Raw genomic sequence first — 14658 nt, 5'->3', positions numbered from 1 at the left:
TTCATGGCGACGTAGAAACGACAATATGTAAAATGAATTTAAAAACAAAGGCAGTCATAAACCCCATAAACCCCTCGGTTGATTTCTCTGGTCTTTTTCCCCCGAGGGAAAAGCACAGTACTTTGTTGTACTCAGATCTGCCCTTTCTCCCAAACTCCTTTGTTTTCCTTATCAAAGTAAGAGGGCCATTAAAAGAGAATGAAGAGATTGTTTTCATCAATAAAATCATGCGATAAAACAATAGAAGTTGTGAAATGAAGTTCTATTTCCTCAAAAAGGAAGGCAGAAAAAAATCCACAAAAGAAAACGCAAACAACTATTCGATTAAGAGCCATAAAACTATCTGGAAGATATTCCAGTAGCGACGAGGTGGCCGAGTGGTTAAGGCGATGGACTGCTAATCCATTGTGCTCTGCACGCGTGGGTTCGAATCCCACCCTCGTCGGTTAGTCTTCCACTGTTGTGGGAGTGAGGTTTTAGACTCTTTCCCTGTCGATGGTTGTACGTGTGTTCGGGCCTCATTTTATAGAGTTTAGAGGTCCAGAGATTGAGCAGCTGCTTGAAATTCAGCAGACTGGCACTTGCTCATTGGCGGCAATCCCTTAGGCTCCCCTCGCAGCCGAGGCTCTTCCGGTAAACCCCGCAAGGCTGAGCAAGCGAAGTTGGAATCTTAGAAACGAGGCCCAGCGATCGGTGCTGTCCCTTGCCGGGGGTGGGGGGTGTACGGTTCCCAGGCTTTAAAGCTCCCTGCCCACACCTAGTGTTACGCTTCTTTCAGTTTGTGGCTCTTCTACCCGCCATCGCCAATCTGCAAACGGAAATGCCCTTATATTTCAGTTGAATTAATTTTTTTTTGTCTTTTTTTGAAACGGGGTCTCGCTATGCATTTCAGGCTGGCCTTGAGCTCTCTTTTTAGTCCAGGCTGGTCTCGAACTCGAAACGATCCTCCTGCCTCAGCCTCCCGAGTGCTGGGATTACAGGCGTGAGACATCACGACCGGCTCAGTTGAATTAATTTTAATGGAAAATCTTTTTCAAGCTGTCCAGTGTCTATTTACTTTTCCTTTGATCATTTGCTGCTACTTGCATCTTAATTTTATCACACAATCCCACAGAATTTCACTGTCACCCGTTTTCACTTTATAGTACACTGTAGAAAGGAGTTTTCTATACAGAGTACAGTGACAACATTTGCAGAATCATAAAGAGGATCTCTCTGAAAAAGTCTTCCCCTATATAGGATACAGGTAAGATGAGAAAAACAGTGGAGAACACAAACTACTTGGTAAAAACACCTTCACTTGATCAATCTGTCCTTAGTGGGAACCAAGGCTGTTTTACAAGTGTTTAAGGCAATGGAGTCTTTTCAGCAGTTTCTAACCTTGTGCCTGGGATTGAGGCTTTAGAAAAATGTTTCTGAAATACATTTTGGTTAGGCATGTGGTTCTCCCATAGCTCATGAAGACTGAAAGATAAGAAGCATGGTTTTTGAGGCAGTATCTGCTTTTGAATTTTACTTGTAGTATAAGTGGCCTAAACATGCTTTGTAAACTTTGATTCATTTAATCTTGGAAATGAAGGTTTAGGGTAGGAGGGAATTCAGATTGAATCGCAAGCCAACATGAGGCCTTCAGGAATTGGATGATGTGGTTTGTATATTTTGCTTTTTCCTCAAGGAAGAGTCAGAGCTATTTGACACGATGGGCATCTGAGCAGTTTTATCTACCCGCTTCCTCTGCCTTCCCCACTTTCCCTTTCTTAAGAAGAAGGTAAAAGGAGTACGCTCATTTTTAAAGTCCTTGTCTTTTTAGCTTGGAGTATTTTAAACATTTATCGGATATTTGTACAACAAATACTTCAAGGCATAGTGTGTGTGTGTGTGTGTGTGTGTGTGTGTGTGTGTGTGTGTTGGTGGAATGAAACTTTATCCAGCTGGAATGTACTGGGTTATTCTTTACTCCTTGTAATACATACAAAATGATATTTTCTGTGTTTCAAAATTATTTTATAGCTTTTTGAGACAGTGTCTCATTTTGTAGCTCAAACTGGACTTGAACTTACTATGTAGCCCAGGCAGGCCTTAAACGTGCTATAATCCTCTTGGTTTGACTTCTCCAGTGCTGGCATTTTAACTGTGCACCACCATGCCTGCTTATATTTGTGGTTTTTGTAGTGTTATTAAGTGGGACAATCTTGTCCCTGACACTTGGTTCCTTTAAAACCAAGGAGCTTCTTTTCCCTTACTACTAAAGATAAATACACAATAGAAAAAAAATGGTAAGCCTCTTGCTATTTATTTACAATATATCCAGAAGCAGATGGTTTCTCCCCCACTTTCTCTGTGGCCACTGAAGTCCAGGCCTCCTTCCCACCGCACTGTTACGATTGGTCCTGCAACCGGCAGCCAGTACGATGCTGCTAAAAGAAAAGTCAGATGCTGTCTCTTACCTGTTCCATACCTTCCACCCCTGTCTTTCCCTGGGTGTAAAATCCTACATTATCATGAACTTGAAGACCCAGTAATCTGCATCTTGGTGGCCTCTTCAACTCCTGCTCATCACTCTTGGCTAGTTCACCAAGTAACTCTAGTTTCTGGTCCTTCTCTGAATATACAGCCACAGTCTGACCTCTGGCCCTTTGCTGTTGTTCTCATTTCCAGTTCCTGGCATTCTTAGCACGTATTTACTTGGGCCAAATCTTCAGCTTTGCTTAAATATCTTCACTCACATAACCCCAGACTGCTGTTTCCTTGTCCTGTGTTTGATTTTTCCATTAGTACCCATCAGCCTTTTTGTAAAACTTAAGATGTCCACAGGTGGCCCTGTGCTTTCCAGTTTTCTCCTTTTAGTACTTTATGGTCTGGAAAGGTTCTCTCCTTTTGGTTTCCTTTACAGGTCCATCAAAGACAACAAGAAAGAAAAAGAGGGAACTTTTTTTGTGTCAGGCACAGTTTTATCTCTTTGGGTAGGAATTTCCATTTCCACTACAGACTGGGGAGGGTATCGGGCCATGCCACAGTCTGGTGACTCAGAAGATTAAATACTGGACTGGTCAGAAAGGGAAAAGGAAGATTTGCCTGTTCCCAGGAACCAATAAAAGTTGAGCAAGTATTTCTCAACTATCATTTTATTGACTTTGAAAGGTTGTCTTCCGAGGTTATATCTTTTCCCTGGTAAATAAAAAGATCTTAGTGTAAACCAATGGTGGGCTTCAAAGGCAGGAAAGCAGGTGTGGCTGTGTGACATTAGAACTTATACACTTTGTATTCTAACTGGGGGAAACAGGAACCAGAAAAGGAGATCTAAAAAGGAGGCTGAAGAAAAGATAATTGTGATCTTGTTCTTAATATTCATGTTTTTGATCTGGAATAGTGATGCTGAAATTTTGGAGATAAGGGGCCAAACTGCAACCTAGAATTCACTTACTTATCACAAAGTGCCAACACTACAATTAAACCTGCATACTGAAATTTTTGGCTTAGAGAAAACAACTCATACATCGATATCTTCAGATATCAAACAAAAATAATAACAGAGCTTTCAGTGACACAGTTTTCTATTTTTTTCTTTTTGAGACAGGGTCTTGCTAGGCAGTCCAGGCTGCCCTTGAACTCACTTTGTTAACTAGGGTGGCCTCCAACTAGAAACAATCCTTCTGCCTCAGCCTCCGGAGTGTTGGGATTACAAGCACGCACCACCACTCAATAAAGTATAAATGGCATTTTGTTGAAAGGTAAAAGTTTGAGCTATAATCCAATTCTTAGCTGCTGGGTGATACCGTGGCGATGCTAGAGCGACTAGGCTGGTGTGCTCAGTGTGGCACACGTGCCACAGGCTCACCGCGACTGATAAGAACACTCCTGACCTCCATGTGATGCAATCAATTACCCATTTACCCATCTGGAGTCAACCTGCCTCATCATGACAGTAGCAGCTGGGATTTCTTCTTCATCCCCAGTCCCTGTTGCATTCACATACTGAGGTACAGGACATGTGTTGTTATGTATGTTGCATGGAGATTTTCCTGACTTTCTGTTTGTGCACACACAGCATACACAATTGAACCCTTTTAAGAGCCTTAATATTTCTGCTCTGCAATTTACAGTTGAATAATAGGAGCTGCTCTCATCTTTTTGATGTGAATGAAACCAAAGCAAAAACATTCAGATGGAAAAGGAAGGGAAGAATGAGAACCAGTGACCTGGGCTCCAGCAGTAACCGACTACCGCATATAGGCTCGGGCTAGAGATCTGGAGATTGTGCCAACCTGCTAAGTCTGGGGGAAAAGGTACAGGTCCTCCACTGGGACGATCATCAAGACAGAGCTCAGTAGGTCTGGAGGGTGCGGTTACAGAACCAATTTCTTTTTTCAAGAGGCAAAGAACTATCTGAAGCCCAGATGCTCAAACAAATTTGGAGAGAATCTGGGACTTCTGCTATATCAGAAGCCTAATTTCAGTTTTGATTTTCTCTCTTCATCCCAGCACCAATTCTCCCGAGACCTTTTGAGACTGGTATCTTCCTTCCCTTTAAAGAAGAAAGAAAAAAGTTTGAAAAATCCAGAGAACGAGCAATATTTTCCTTTTAATGAGACAAGGTGATCTTTGTAGGAGGAGTTACATAAAGGAAAAAAAGAAAGATTGAAAAACAAATTACTAGAAAAAGTTAACCACGAAGGGATTCGAACCCTCAATCTTCTGATCCGAAGTCAGACGCCTTATCCGTTAGGCCACGTGGTCTGCGACGCTAGGCCTCTGCTGTAACTTAGAGAAAGTACTCTAGGGGCCAGTGAACTTTCTATCCAGGTGGCAATTTTAAAAAATTCATTTAGTAGTAACAAAAAGGCAGTGACACTCCCATTTTATAATCGGAAAATGCAAATTGTGGATGACGTGGATTATTTGGGATGCTGGATGCGGGATTTATGAGAGGTCAGAATGACAATTATTTCGGCCTCAGGGTCTCTGGCTGCTTCACGGAGAGAAAAGTTGTTTGCTCTACGACTTTCCGCAGCAAAAATACTGCACTGTAAGTACCCTAAAAGATGCCAAAATATTACATGTTAGCTACCTCAAAAGATATTTTTTTAGGAAGCTTTTCACAGTTCCTTCCTAATGCAGACTCTCCACGTGCACTGTCCGAGACTTCAGGGCGCCAGCTTTGGTCGCGCGGTTGCCAAGGAAACCGCAGCTGAAAGGCAGTTTCTCCCTACCAACGTTAGGATCGCGGTGCTTGGGTGTCTGCAGACCCCAGGCACGACTAGTGTCACCTTCTCCTAATCTCCAGGCAAGTTCCCTGTTTTTCACAATGTGGCATCCAAGCACTGTTCAGTAAGTCTCTGTTTCAAAAAGAAAAGGGGGTATAAGAGACATCCAGGCCACTACTATAGTCTGAGCTTCCTTATATGCACAAAAGAAGAAACACAAAACAGAACAAAGTTTTCTTGTACTGTTAAGAATTTTTATGAACGAGTTATTGAAACAATATAAAAACAAGAGGCTATAAGATAAAATAATCCTATAAAGAAAAAAATATTTACAAGATTTACAATGTTCTGAGGAGTGCTTAATTCCATAACAAGATATGATCTAAAATTATGTTTTGGGTGACTTTTTTTGGACAGTATGCCTCTATGTACTTTAGGCTGTTTTCTTTTAAGACTCTCGGTAAATCTTTGTGACTCTGTACTTTGTCTGAAGATGTCAGCAGTCTACACATAAGCTGTTTTCTTATTTTTCCCATACTGCAGGCCCTAGAAACAATGTCTTGTTTTTTTTTGGTAGGACTTGGCTTTTCTAGATTAGTAAAAAAAATTCTGGAGTCAAGGAGTGGATCTTACATAGCCTTTTTTCCCTTGTGCACGGAATACCTCCTGGCAAAGAGTAGTGGTCCAATAAAACTGTGCTGAATTCTTCATATATGTAGTGTTGAATTCTATAATCATTTTAAAGGTAAGTTTAATGAAAAGAGTTCTATTCTGCAAAAAAAAAAATTGAATACAGACTTATGCTTTTCTGTCTTCCTGGATATAGAGATTGGTTGCAAAACTATTTGCAACATCCATATGACACATATTGTCATTTTTGCCTAAACTATCACGCGTAATTGTGGAAGAGGTGAGCAGTAGTTGGTTTATGGATATTTTTTGAAAATCTTAATGATTGGATTTGGCATGTGAGAGCAACAGAAGTTATACACTACTCCACGATTCTTTTGTCCTGTAATGACTAAGTTTCCAGTGACATGGATGGAGTTGAAGGCAGGAGTATGGAAGGTGAAGTCTGTGTATGGGGTTAAGACTTGTTTAAATTGTGTATAATATTTCAGTGATGATGACCAATACGGATGGTCAGACCTTGATGAGCATCACCCAAACTTTTCTTTTCTCAATTAGAAGTGTTGGGAGCCGCCGACACCGGTCGCCTTACTTGGCGGACGTAGGGCCTGTGGGTGGGAGCGGAGCCTGAGCTAGATTGCCCCTCCCATGGAGTGAGTCAAGTTGGCGCCTGCTTCCTGCCCCCTGATTGCGCTGGCGACTTAAACAACCCGCTCTGTAAGATAGTCTGCCTAGCAACAACTGATGTTAGCCAATCAGCCCGCATCGCGCGCTTTGAACTGATTGGCCACTGTCACCCTATAAAAGTGAATGCCTCTCCCGCCACGAGACAGGAAGCACAGAGAAAGCACAGAGAGAGATAGAAAAAGTCCACCGGCGAGAAAGGGCTGGTGGCAGAGTGGAGGCCTCGAGGGGCCCACGCGGAGATAAATAAAGGCAAGGTTGCACACCGCCAGACTTTGTCGTGTGTCTTTCCTGCCGGCCGGGAGCGACCCCGACATAGAAGGAAAATTAGTTTTTGAAAGGTAAATTAATCAAAGACCAAAGGACAAATACACATAAGAATTTCATGGTTTTTTTTTTTTTTTTTTTTTTTTTTGTCACTAGAACCTATTCATATTATTCGCTTACAATTGTTTGGAAAAACAAAATCAAAATGTTTGTATTACTTATTGATTCCCTTAGTGATCTGCCCTTTCTCTAACTGTTCTGCCATAACTCCAGAGTGTACTATAAGATCTAAAATTTCTAGTCCTTTCTTGACAGCTTTGCCTCTCACAGGTGAGAGACCCTTTCTCAAGTTTCCAGACTTGCCAGATCTGTCCCCTCGTAACAGGGAAGACTCTCAATTAGGCCTGTTTCCTTATGAGCCAGACAGGCTGTGTTCCCTCAATTATCAATATAATGGGTCATTTCTCTGCCAGCTCTGAAGCCCCAGCCTCTCATCACTTCAATGGCTGCCTCTCCAAGGCTCTAGGAGATTTTTCTGCTTTTCAATGTAGCCCTTCAATTGTCTGCATGGCACACAGTGTTCTGTTCTTCCTGGCTTTTAGTATTTGTGGCCAGTACACCGATTTCAATCTCATCTACCTGGTGTTGGAGACGAGGCCCCTGCTTCAGTAAGTGTGTGACTAGAATCGAGCCCAAGACAGCCACATTTTGCTTCCAATTCCTCTCCCTCACACAGCCTCTCTTACCTTCACACTCCATCTCACCGAATTATTTACAGTTCCTTATAAACTCTTAACTGTCATGCCTCTTTGTGTTTCTTTTGCCTACAATGCTCTTTTTGGCTGTCTAGCAAGTACCTATGCAAATTTTGGCTCAAAACTTGCTGCCATTCCTGAAGGAGACAATTGCCTGGGCACTGTTAATACAGCAAAACTCTTCCATTCACTTTTCACTTAACTCTGTAGACAACTACCATGGTGAGGACCCTTGACCACACCTTGAAAAGTAAAGTGCTGGATTGTTCACATTTACTGAGTAATGTTATTTTATATTCTGATGCACCAAGTCACTATAAACCAGATTGTCAGCATATTTAAAGTAAACACGGTGATTCATGATGTGCTCTTGGTTCCTGGCTAAGGTTCCACCCCCATGGCTGATCATGTGGTGGCCAGTTCCCTTCATCAACTCTGATTCCCTATTCACAGCTGACTGTAGTTCATCGCTCAACAGTTAGCATATGTGTGTTGTCGCTGAAGACTGGAAAGGAAGACTTTTCCAGCTTTCACCTATGTATATCTGTTTCCTGCATTTACTGCATTGTATCCGTGGCTGTAATGAATTTTGAACTTGCAAGTATATGTTAAATAATACAAGCGCTTCCCCAAATCAGTGGTGGTCATGTTTACAACCACCAGTTTCCTTTATTTCCACTAAGACGACACTTTTTTTTTTTTTTTAAAGAAATAGTATTATGCTGAAAATATGTATTTGTTTAAAATCACATGGGCTGTAGGCCACTTAATTTTTTCTTAGCTTTCTGGCACAAAATCTGGTTTCTAAGTACCAAAATAGAAGTTCTTTGGTGGGGCAGAGAACATTGACATTAACAAAAGGGTAGAGAATAGTTCTTTAAGAGATTTTATAGGACTGTGGAGATTAGAGACTTTTATTTACCGCACCTGTCTCAAACTGCTCATTTTTCTCCCAAGATTAAAACAGTTGTAGTTGTATAGAATATGCACAGGGAACTGCCCATTAGATTTATAATCACCTTAACCACTTGGCCAGTAAGGGTTTCTGAATTATCTGGAGAAGGAAATAAAACTCGATTTCTGAATTCTTCTACTCGTCCTCATCTTCGTCACTCACCTGATTTTAGTCTTTTTCCGGCTTCACAAGGCAAACAGAATTGTGCTAACCGGCTGACAAAGGTAGCATAGCCATTTTGACAACTAGAACTCATAAACATAAGATTAATTAAGATGACAAATTAATGGTACATAGGAATTCGCCAAAGATGTAGACTGTCAATAGTTTTACAGGTATTCCTGAGAAGCCGTTTCAATTGCACAATTTTTTCTCCCACGTATTTGGATGCAGTTTTCTTAAAGAAAGAGAGAAGACTGCAGTTAAGTAAGAGGCTAGGGAAGGCAGAGGCAGAAGGATCATTGTTCGACATAAGGCTGGGCTACAAAGTGAACTTAAGGCCAGCCTGAATTGCACAGTGAGACCCTGTTTCAGAAAGAAAAAAAAAAAAAAGCGCCTAGCAGAGGATGGTTTCGATCCATCGACCTCTGGGTTATGGGCCCAGCACGCTTCCGCTGCGCCACTCTGCTACTTCCCTAAAAGGGTTCTTAATTCTCTTTGTAAGTGATACATGTGTCATGTGACTCCCCAACCAGCGAGAAATCACCTTTTTATTATTTGGAGACCACAGGCTGCGTGTTTGGAAAATCGCTGTCGGCATCACAGGAAAGAAAGCTTAGAATCAAACATCAGCACTTGGAAATTGCTGGACGCAGAGGTTAAGGGAGGCTTAGATACTTAAATGGACTTTGCAGATTTTAATTAAGGGGAAGAAAAGACTCCGGGAGTGAGACCAGGATCTCTGCCCAGCTAACCAGAATACTGCGGAGTCAGGAACCACCTATAGATTTGTCTTCTGCAAGAAAGACTGGGGCAAAGGGGAGAGCGGAATTTTTTCAAACTTCACCCTGGGGTGGTTCCGTCCCTAACAGCAGTGAGAGGAACAGGAGCGCACTCTTGTGCGGCAAGCAGCTCTACTGCAGTCGGCTTATAGAGACAGAAACAGAAACAGCAAGTGACAATTAAGAAAGGTTAATCTGACGCGGGAAAGCTCTTCTTCCGGCAGAGGACTCTTAGGCAAGACTTCCGCCAAAACTGCGCTCAGGGACCCGAATCCGGGTTATTGGTGACGTCACCAAACGAGCTTCGGGGGCGGGGCCAAGGTGTGTGCGCGGGCTGCAGTCTTCAATCAGGTCCGCAATCGGTGCATATAAGCAGTATTGTTGCTTCACAGGACCACTTTCTTCAAGCGTCCTTCTAGTGGCTCTAAAATGTCTGGCCGCGGTAAGGGAGGAAAGGGTCTTGGCAAAGGTGGTGCTAAGCGCCATCGCAAGGTCCTGCGCGACAACATCCAGGGGATCACTAAGCCCGCCATCCGCCGCCTGGCCCGCCGTGGTGGTGTCAAGCGCATTTCTGGCCTTATTTATGAGGAGACTCGCGGCGTGCTCAAGGTCTTCCTGGAGAACGTAATCCGTGACGCGGTCACTTACACGGAGCACGCTAAGCGCAAGACGGTCACCGCCATGGACGTGGTCTACGCGCTCAAGCGCCAGGGACGCACGCTCTACGGCTTCGGCGGCTAAGTCTCGTCAGTTTCCTAACAACATCAACCAAAGGCCCTTTTCAGGGCCGCCCACCTTTTCCTTTAAAAGAGCTAACATTTTTGATCCCTATTTGTGTTGCATAAATCTTACGGTTTAGCAGGCTTGACTATACATTTGCCTGAGCTCGAGGTTTCCCTCCGGTTTGAACTTGAGTTCTGGGTCTCCTGCGTGTTGCCCTCCAACGAGCCGAACCTCTTCTTGCTGACCGCACGAATCTGCTCCGCGTTGCTGCAATCAAGATGGCGTCTGGAGGAGGCGGGGTGGCGGGAGAACAAAGCTGCGTTTTCCCGCCGACTTTTCCGGGTCTGTGGCTCTGTCCTGTGTTTAGACTGACTTTGGGGAGACCGTGGGGAGTGTTGCCGAGGCTTCCCCGGTACCGAGGATCAGGTAACTTCTGTTAAAAAGTTGGAGCATTGTAAAAGCAATGAAAGGTTTTAATGAGGTGGTGTTAACAGGTTTTAAAAAGTACTCGTATGAGCAATGCAGTTGACTCAAGTATTGTACTTTGTGAACCGTCCATTTTATACAGCGAATGTCACTGGTTTGGCTTAGAGATCCACTCCTCTCCTTCCCTTTCTTGACATTAATGTGCTATAGAAGAAAACCTGCTTTGTTTTCCTTGTTTAGTCAAACAGCCCGATATGCTTATCAGAAATGGTTTATACTTGATGTTTACATCCTGTGGCACCATGTCGTGGTGCATGGTATTTGGCTTATCCGAATTTAGTATGATGCTCTATTTCTGGCTTAGTGATGGTTCCATTGTAAAATCAACCTTTTCCCTGTGGCCAACAAGTAATCTGTAGAGTGATACATTGATATTAGAAGTACTAATAAAGTTATTTTAAATTTCATATTTTCTTTTTCCTGTGTGTGCATGTTTGTGTGCACCTTTGTGTACATGTGTGTTGAAACAATTTTGCTGTGTAGTTCAAGGCTGGCCTAGAATTTACTGTGATAACCCAGGCTAGCCTTGAAGTTTCAATACTGTCTTGGTCTCCTGAGTACTAGGATTATAATTGTGTACCACCACACCTGGCTCTCTATGAAAAGAATCACGTATTATTGGAGCAGAGGCACTGATTTGAGAAAAGACAAAACGAACAAAACCTCATGTGAATGTAATTTTAAGAGCAAAAGAGAAACCTTTTCCTGCTGTATCTTATGCCAGGCATACATGGCCTGGCATATGCTGTGGAAATTGCAGTAATGAATGACAGAGATCGTAATATTTCAATATTCATTCGTGGAGTTTATATAACTTGGTTTTGGGAGCGCAATGTAAGGTACACATAATATGTTATAGGGAACAGTGCTATCATTACTGAAGCAGAAAAAGGCAAATTTTGTTATAGGTCATATGCTTTGTAGTTAGCAATGTGAAGCATGAGAGCTTAGGTATTGCATACTTAACATTTTGCGGTGAAATGTACCTATGCTTGTATGTATACTTTTTGAAAAAAAAATGCTGCCTATGCTATGTTTACCTCAAGTTTACATCTCTTTCCTCATTAATACCTTTCTTCATTGCTTTCGTAATGCTCTAATTGTAAGCCAGAAGGTACTGTTTTAGAGGAAGTGATCATAGAGAGGTCTGTTGATAAAGTGAGGGTTGGGGAAAGTGGAATGTTCTAAATAGAAGACTTAAGTATGCAAGTGGCCAGGTGCAGAGGCAAAGGAGATTTGGTCTTGGAAATGGAAGTATTTTTTTGTACAGCTTTGTAGGTTAATGCAACTACTTTGGCCTCACTTTTGACTGATGTGAGCCATGGTAGATTTCAGCAGAGGACTGTCAGGATCTGAGATGTGTCTGTGTATCTATCTATTTATCTCTTCATCCTATCAAGAAGCAAACAAAGGATCTGATATATGTATGTATGCATATACATATAAAAAACAAAAATTAAGCAAATAATCAAAGGACATGATTTATATTTAAAAATGGTCTTTATCTGGATGCTTGATGAAAAATGTGATGGGACCAGGGTAAGTGACCACATAGAAGCCATAAAAATATTTGAGATGAAGTGAGTTGGATCAATATTGTAGTGGCAGAGGTTGTAAAAGGGGGTAAGACCCTGTATATATTTTTAAAGAAAGGCTTAAGACTTTTTGTCTGAGCTAGTGATAACTAGGATCAGAGAAAGAAAATTTGTAGATGATTCCTATGATTTTTTTATTTTTTCAAGTCCATTTTATTTCAAATCCATTTTTTAAAAATTCATTTTATTTCAAAGAGTGAAAATAAAATGAAATTTCAAAACACGTCGATCATGGGGCAACAATGATACACACATTGCACATTGTCATCCCAAATCATTCACCCAGAGTACAAGGCATCTATATTCAGTTGTCCAAACAATACACAAATCTTTCTCTTCAGTATGATTTCTATGATTTTAACTATAAAAATTGGAGTAGAGAGGCTGGAGATTTAGCTCAGTGACATATGCGCCTGCCTGGCAAATGTGAGGTCATGAGTTTCATCCTCAGTATCAAAAAAAAAAAAAAAAAAAAAAAAAGAAAGAAAGAAAATTGGGGTGGAGAAACTGCATGGCTAAAATCAAGAAGAATATGAGGAACAGGTTTTTTTTTTTTTTTTTTTGTCTTTTTTTGTCTTTTGAGACAAGGTCTCGCTATACAGTTCCGGCTGACCTTAAGCTCACTTTGTAGCTTAAGGTGGTCCTGCCTCAATCTTCTGAGTGCTGGGATTACAGGTGTGTACCATCATGCCTGGCTGAGGAATACATTTTTGAAGAGAATTATGTGCCTAGTTTTGAATGTTCAGGGAGAGTTTGCAATGTCTGTCAAATATTTAAGAGTGATGTGAAACAGAGTTGGATATATGAGTCAGGAAATTAGGGAAAAGGAGTGGGCTGGAAACATAATTGGAAGTTGTCAGGATATAACTGCCATGAGAATAGAAAAGCCATAAGGTCTGAAGAAATCTTTTGGGAAAGAAGCTTGATAGTGAAGAGAAGCAGTACCAGGATGGAGCCCTAGGTCAGAAAAATAAGGAATGCTTACTTGGTATTCATGATGTATGGATTCAGAACTTTGGTTTCATAAAATTTTACCTAGTTTTCTCCCTTTCTTTTATAATTCTCAGCACAGAATACATTTTTATCCTATGTATAAAAATGCTGTCAGCAATAAAGACTATGCAATAACTCTGGAAATCTCACCCAAATAATGTCTTAAAATGAGAGCTGTGAGCCAGTCCCTATGGAAGGGCAGTCGTAATAGTACATATTCACATCCATTTTGAAATGTACTAACTCTCCCATGTTTTGAAAGCAGTTCCAGAGTGTCTTCAGGCCTCCTGACGCCTATGGTAGTACTCTGCTGAAGAGTTCTCTACCTAAATGCTGCCTTTTCTCATCTCTTAGTTTGACCAAAAGCTTTTCATAGATGATTCCTGAGAATGAAAATATGATTCTGTTGAACTGCTTGCTATCTCCTTGTTGCTGTGGAGATAGGTTTACTTGTTGAAACTATGGAGATTACATGACCACTCCACAGATTGTTTTCCCCTTGAGTTCCAGTCTCAGACTGTGGTACTTGCTGGGAAGTCCTTGAGACTGTCCAATTAACATGCACTTATAACTTCAGTAGGGTTCAAACAAAATTTGGGAAATTACCTTGCAAAAAGAGCTCCTCTTATCCCCTTGAATTGGTGAATTGCAAATCTACTCTTTCCATTGGAGCTATTTTTATCTTTTCTTTCACACTGGACATGCAATCTATCCAAGTCCTAATAACTGAATTCTGAAAAATTCTGAAAATTTCGTATTACCACACCCTTGTTTAGTTTTATTAGTGAACTGTTCTGTCCACCAAACTACTTTCTATGGTCCCAAAGGCTTCATTTTTAGGTCTTTTGTAGTCTTGGGCATCAAATCCCAGTACTTTTGCTCTCCTTCCTACCCGAGATTCACCAACCCCTCAACCTCAGAGGAACTTAGGTCTCCAAGGATCTGTGCTCTGACTGTTCCCTCTGTCTTAGGCATTCTCTTCCAGACCTCTGCAGGTACTGAGCCCTCACTTCAGGTTTGTATTCAAACAGTACCCTGCTAGTGAAGCTGGCTGATCACACACTGTGAAGCCCCACTTCCCCTCACTCTCCACTTTATTTTTTCTTTCTTTGGAAAGTGTATTGGAAAGTCAACACACACTCCACAAAGAGGCACAGCAGGAATGGAATGTGACAAAGGATGTCAGAAGAGTGTGTAACGTGACTATTTCCTTTTTGTGGTGGAAAAGGAACATATTTCTTGTAAGGGATTTTCCAAAACAAGTATAGTGTAAGCAGTTTTGCAAAGTGCTGTACTTAAACAGGGTGATATTTCTTGTCACAAAATTTCCGTACAAGCAACGTTTAATTGTTCATGGAGGTTATGTCTTTTTGTGGAAGATGATGATTTGTCCATTAATATATTTGTATGCTATTGTTTCTTGGC

General features: G+C 41.5%; 1 protein-coding gene and 3 non-coding genes across 4 annotated transcripts; 2 read left to right on the top strand and 2 right to left on the bottom strand.

The window, feature by feature from the left end:
- Nucleotides 1-363: 363 nt before the first annotated feature.
- On the top strand, nt 364-445 carry Trnas-gcu (transfer RNA serine (anticodon GCU)). Its single transcript has one exon. It is a non-coding gene; the product is annotated as a tRNA-Ser (tRNA).
- Nucleotides 446-4664: 4219 nt separating this feature from the next.
- Trnar-ucg (transfer RNA arginine (anticodon UCG)) lies at nt 4665-4737 on the bottom strand. Its single transcript has one exon. It is a non-coding gene; the product is annotated as a tRNA-Arg (tRNA).
- A 4315-nt stretch (nt 4738-9052) lies between these two features.
- On the bottom strand, nt 9053-9124 carry Trnam-cau (transfer RNA methionine (anticodon CAU)). Its single transcript has one exon. It is a non-coding gene; the product is annotated as a tRNA-Met (tRNA).
- A 693-nt stretch (nt 9125-9817) lies between these two features.
- LOC100736110 (histone H4) lies at nt 9818-11052 on the top strand. The gene has a single exon (XM_005003293.4). It carries the CDS (start codon nt 9866-9868, stop codon nt 10175-10177), a length of 312 nt encoding a protein of 103 aa, XP_005003350.1. The 5' UTR covers nt 9818-9865; the 3' UTR covers nt 10178-11052.
- The last annotated feature ends 3606 nt before the right edge of the window (nt 11053-14658 follow it).

This window comes from Cavia porcellus, unplaced genomic scaffold, assembly GCF_034190915.1.
Source record: "Cavia porcellus strain 051 isolate PalLab524CR breed Dunkin Hartley unplaced genomic scaffold, mCavPor4.1 scaffold_13, whole genome shotgun sequence".
NCBI classification, from domain to species: Eukaryota; Metazoa; Chordata; class Mammalia; order Rodentia; family Caviidae; genus Cavia; species Cavia porcellus.
The sequence above is the reverse complement of the archived record's forward strand: the minus strand, read 5'-3'. Positions and strand labels throughout refer to the sequence as shown.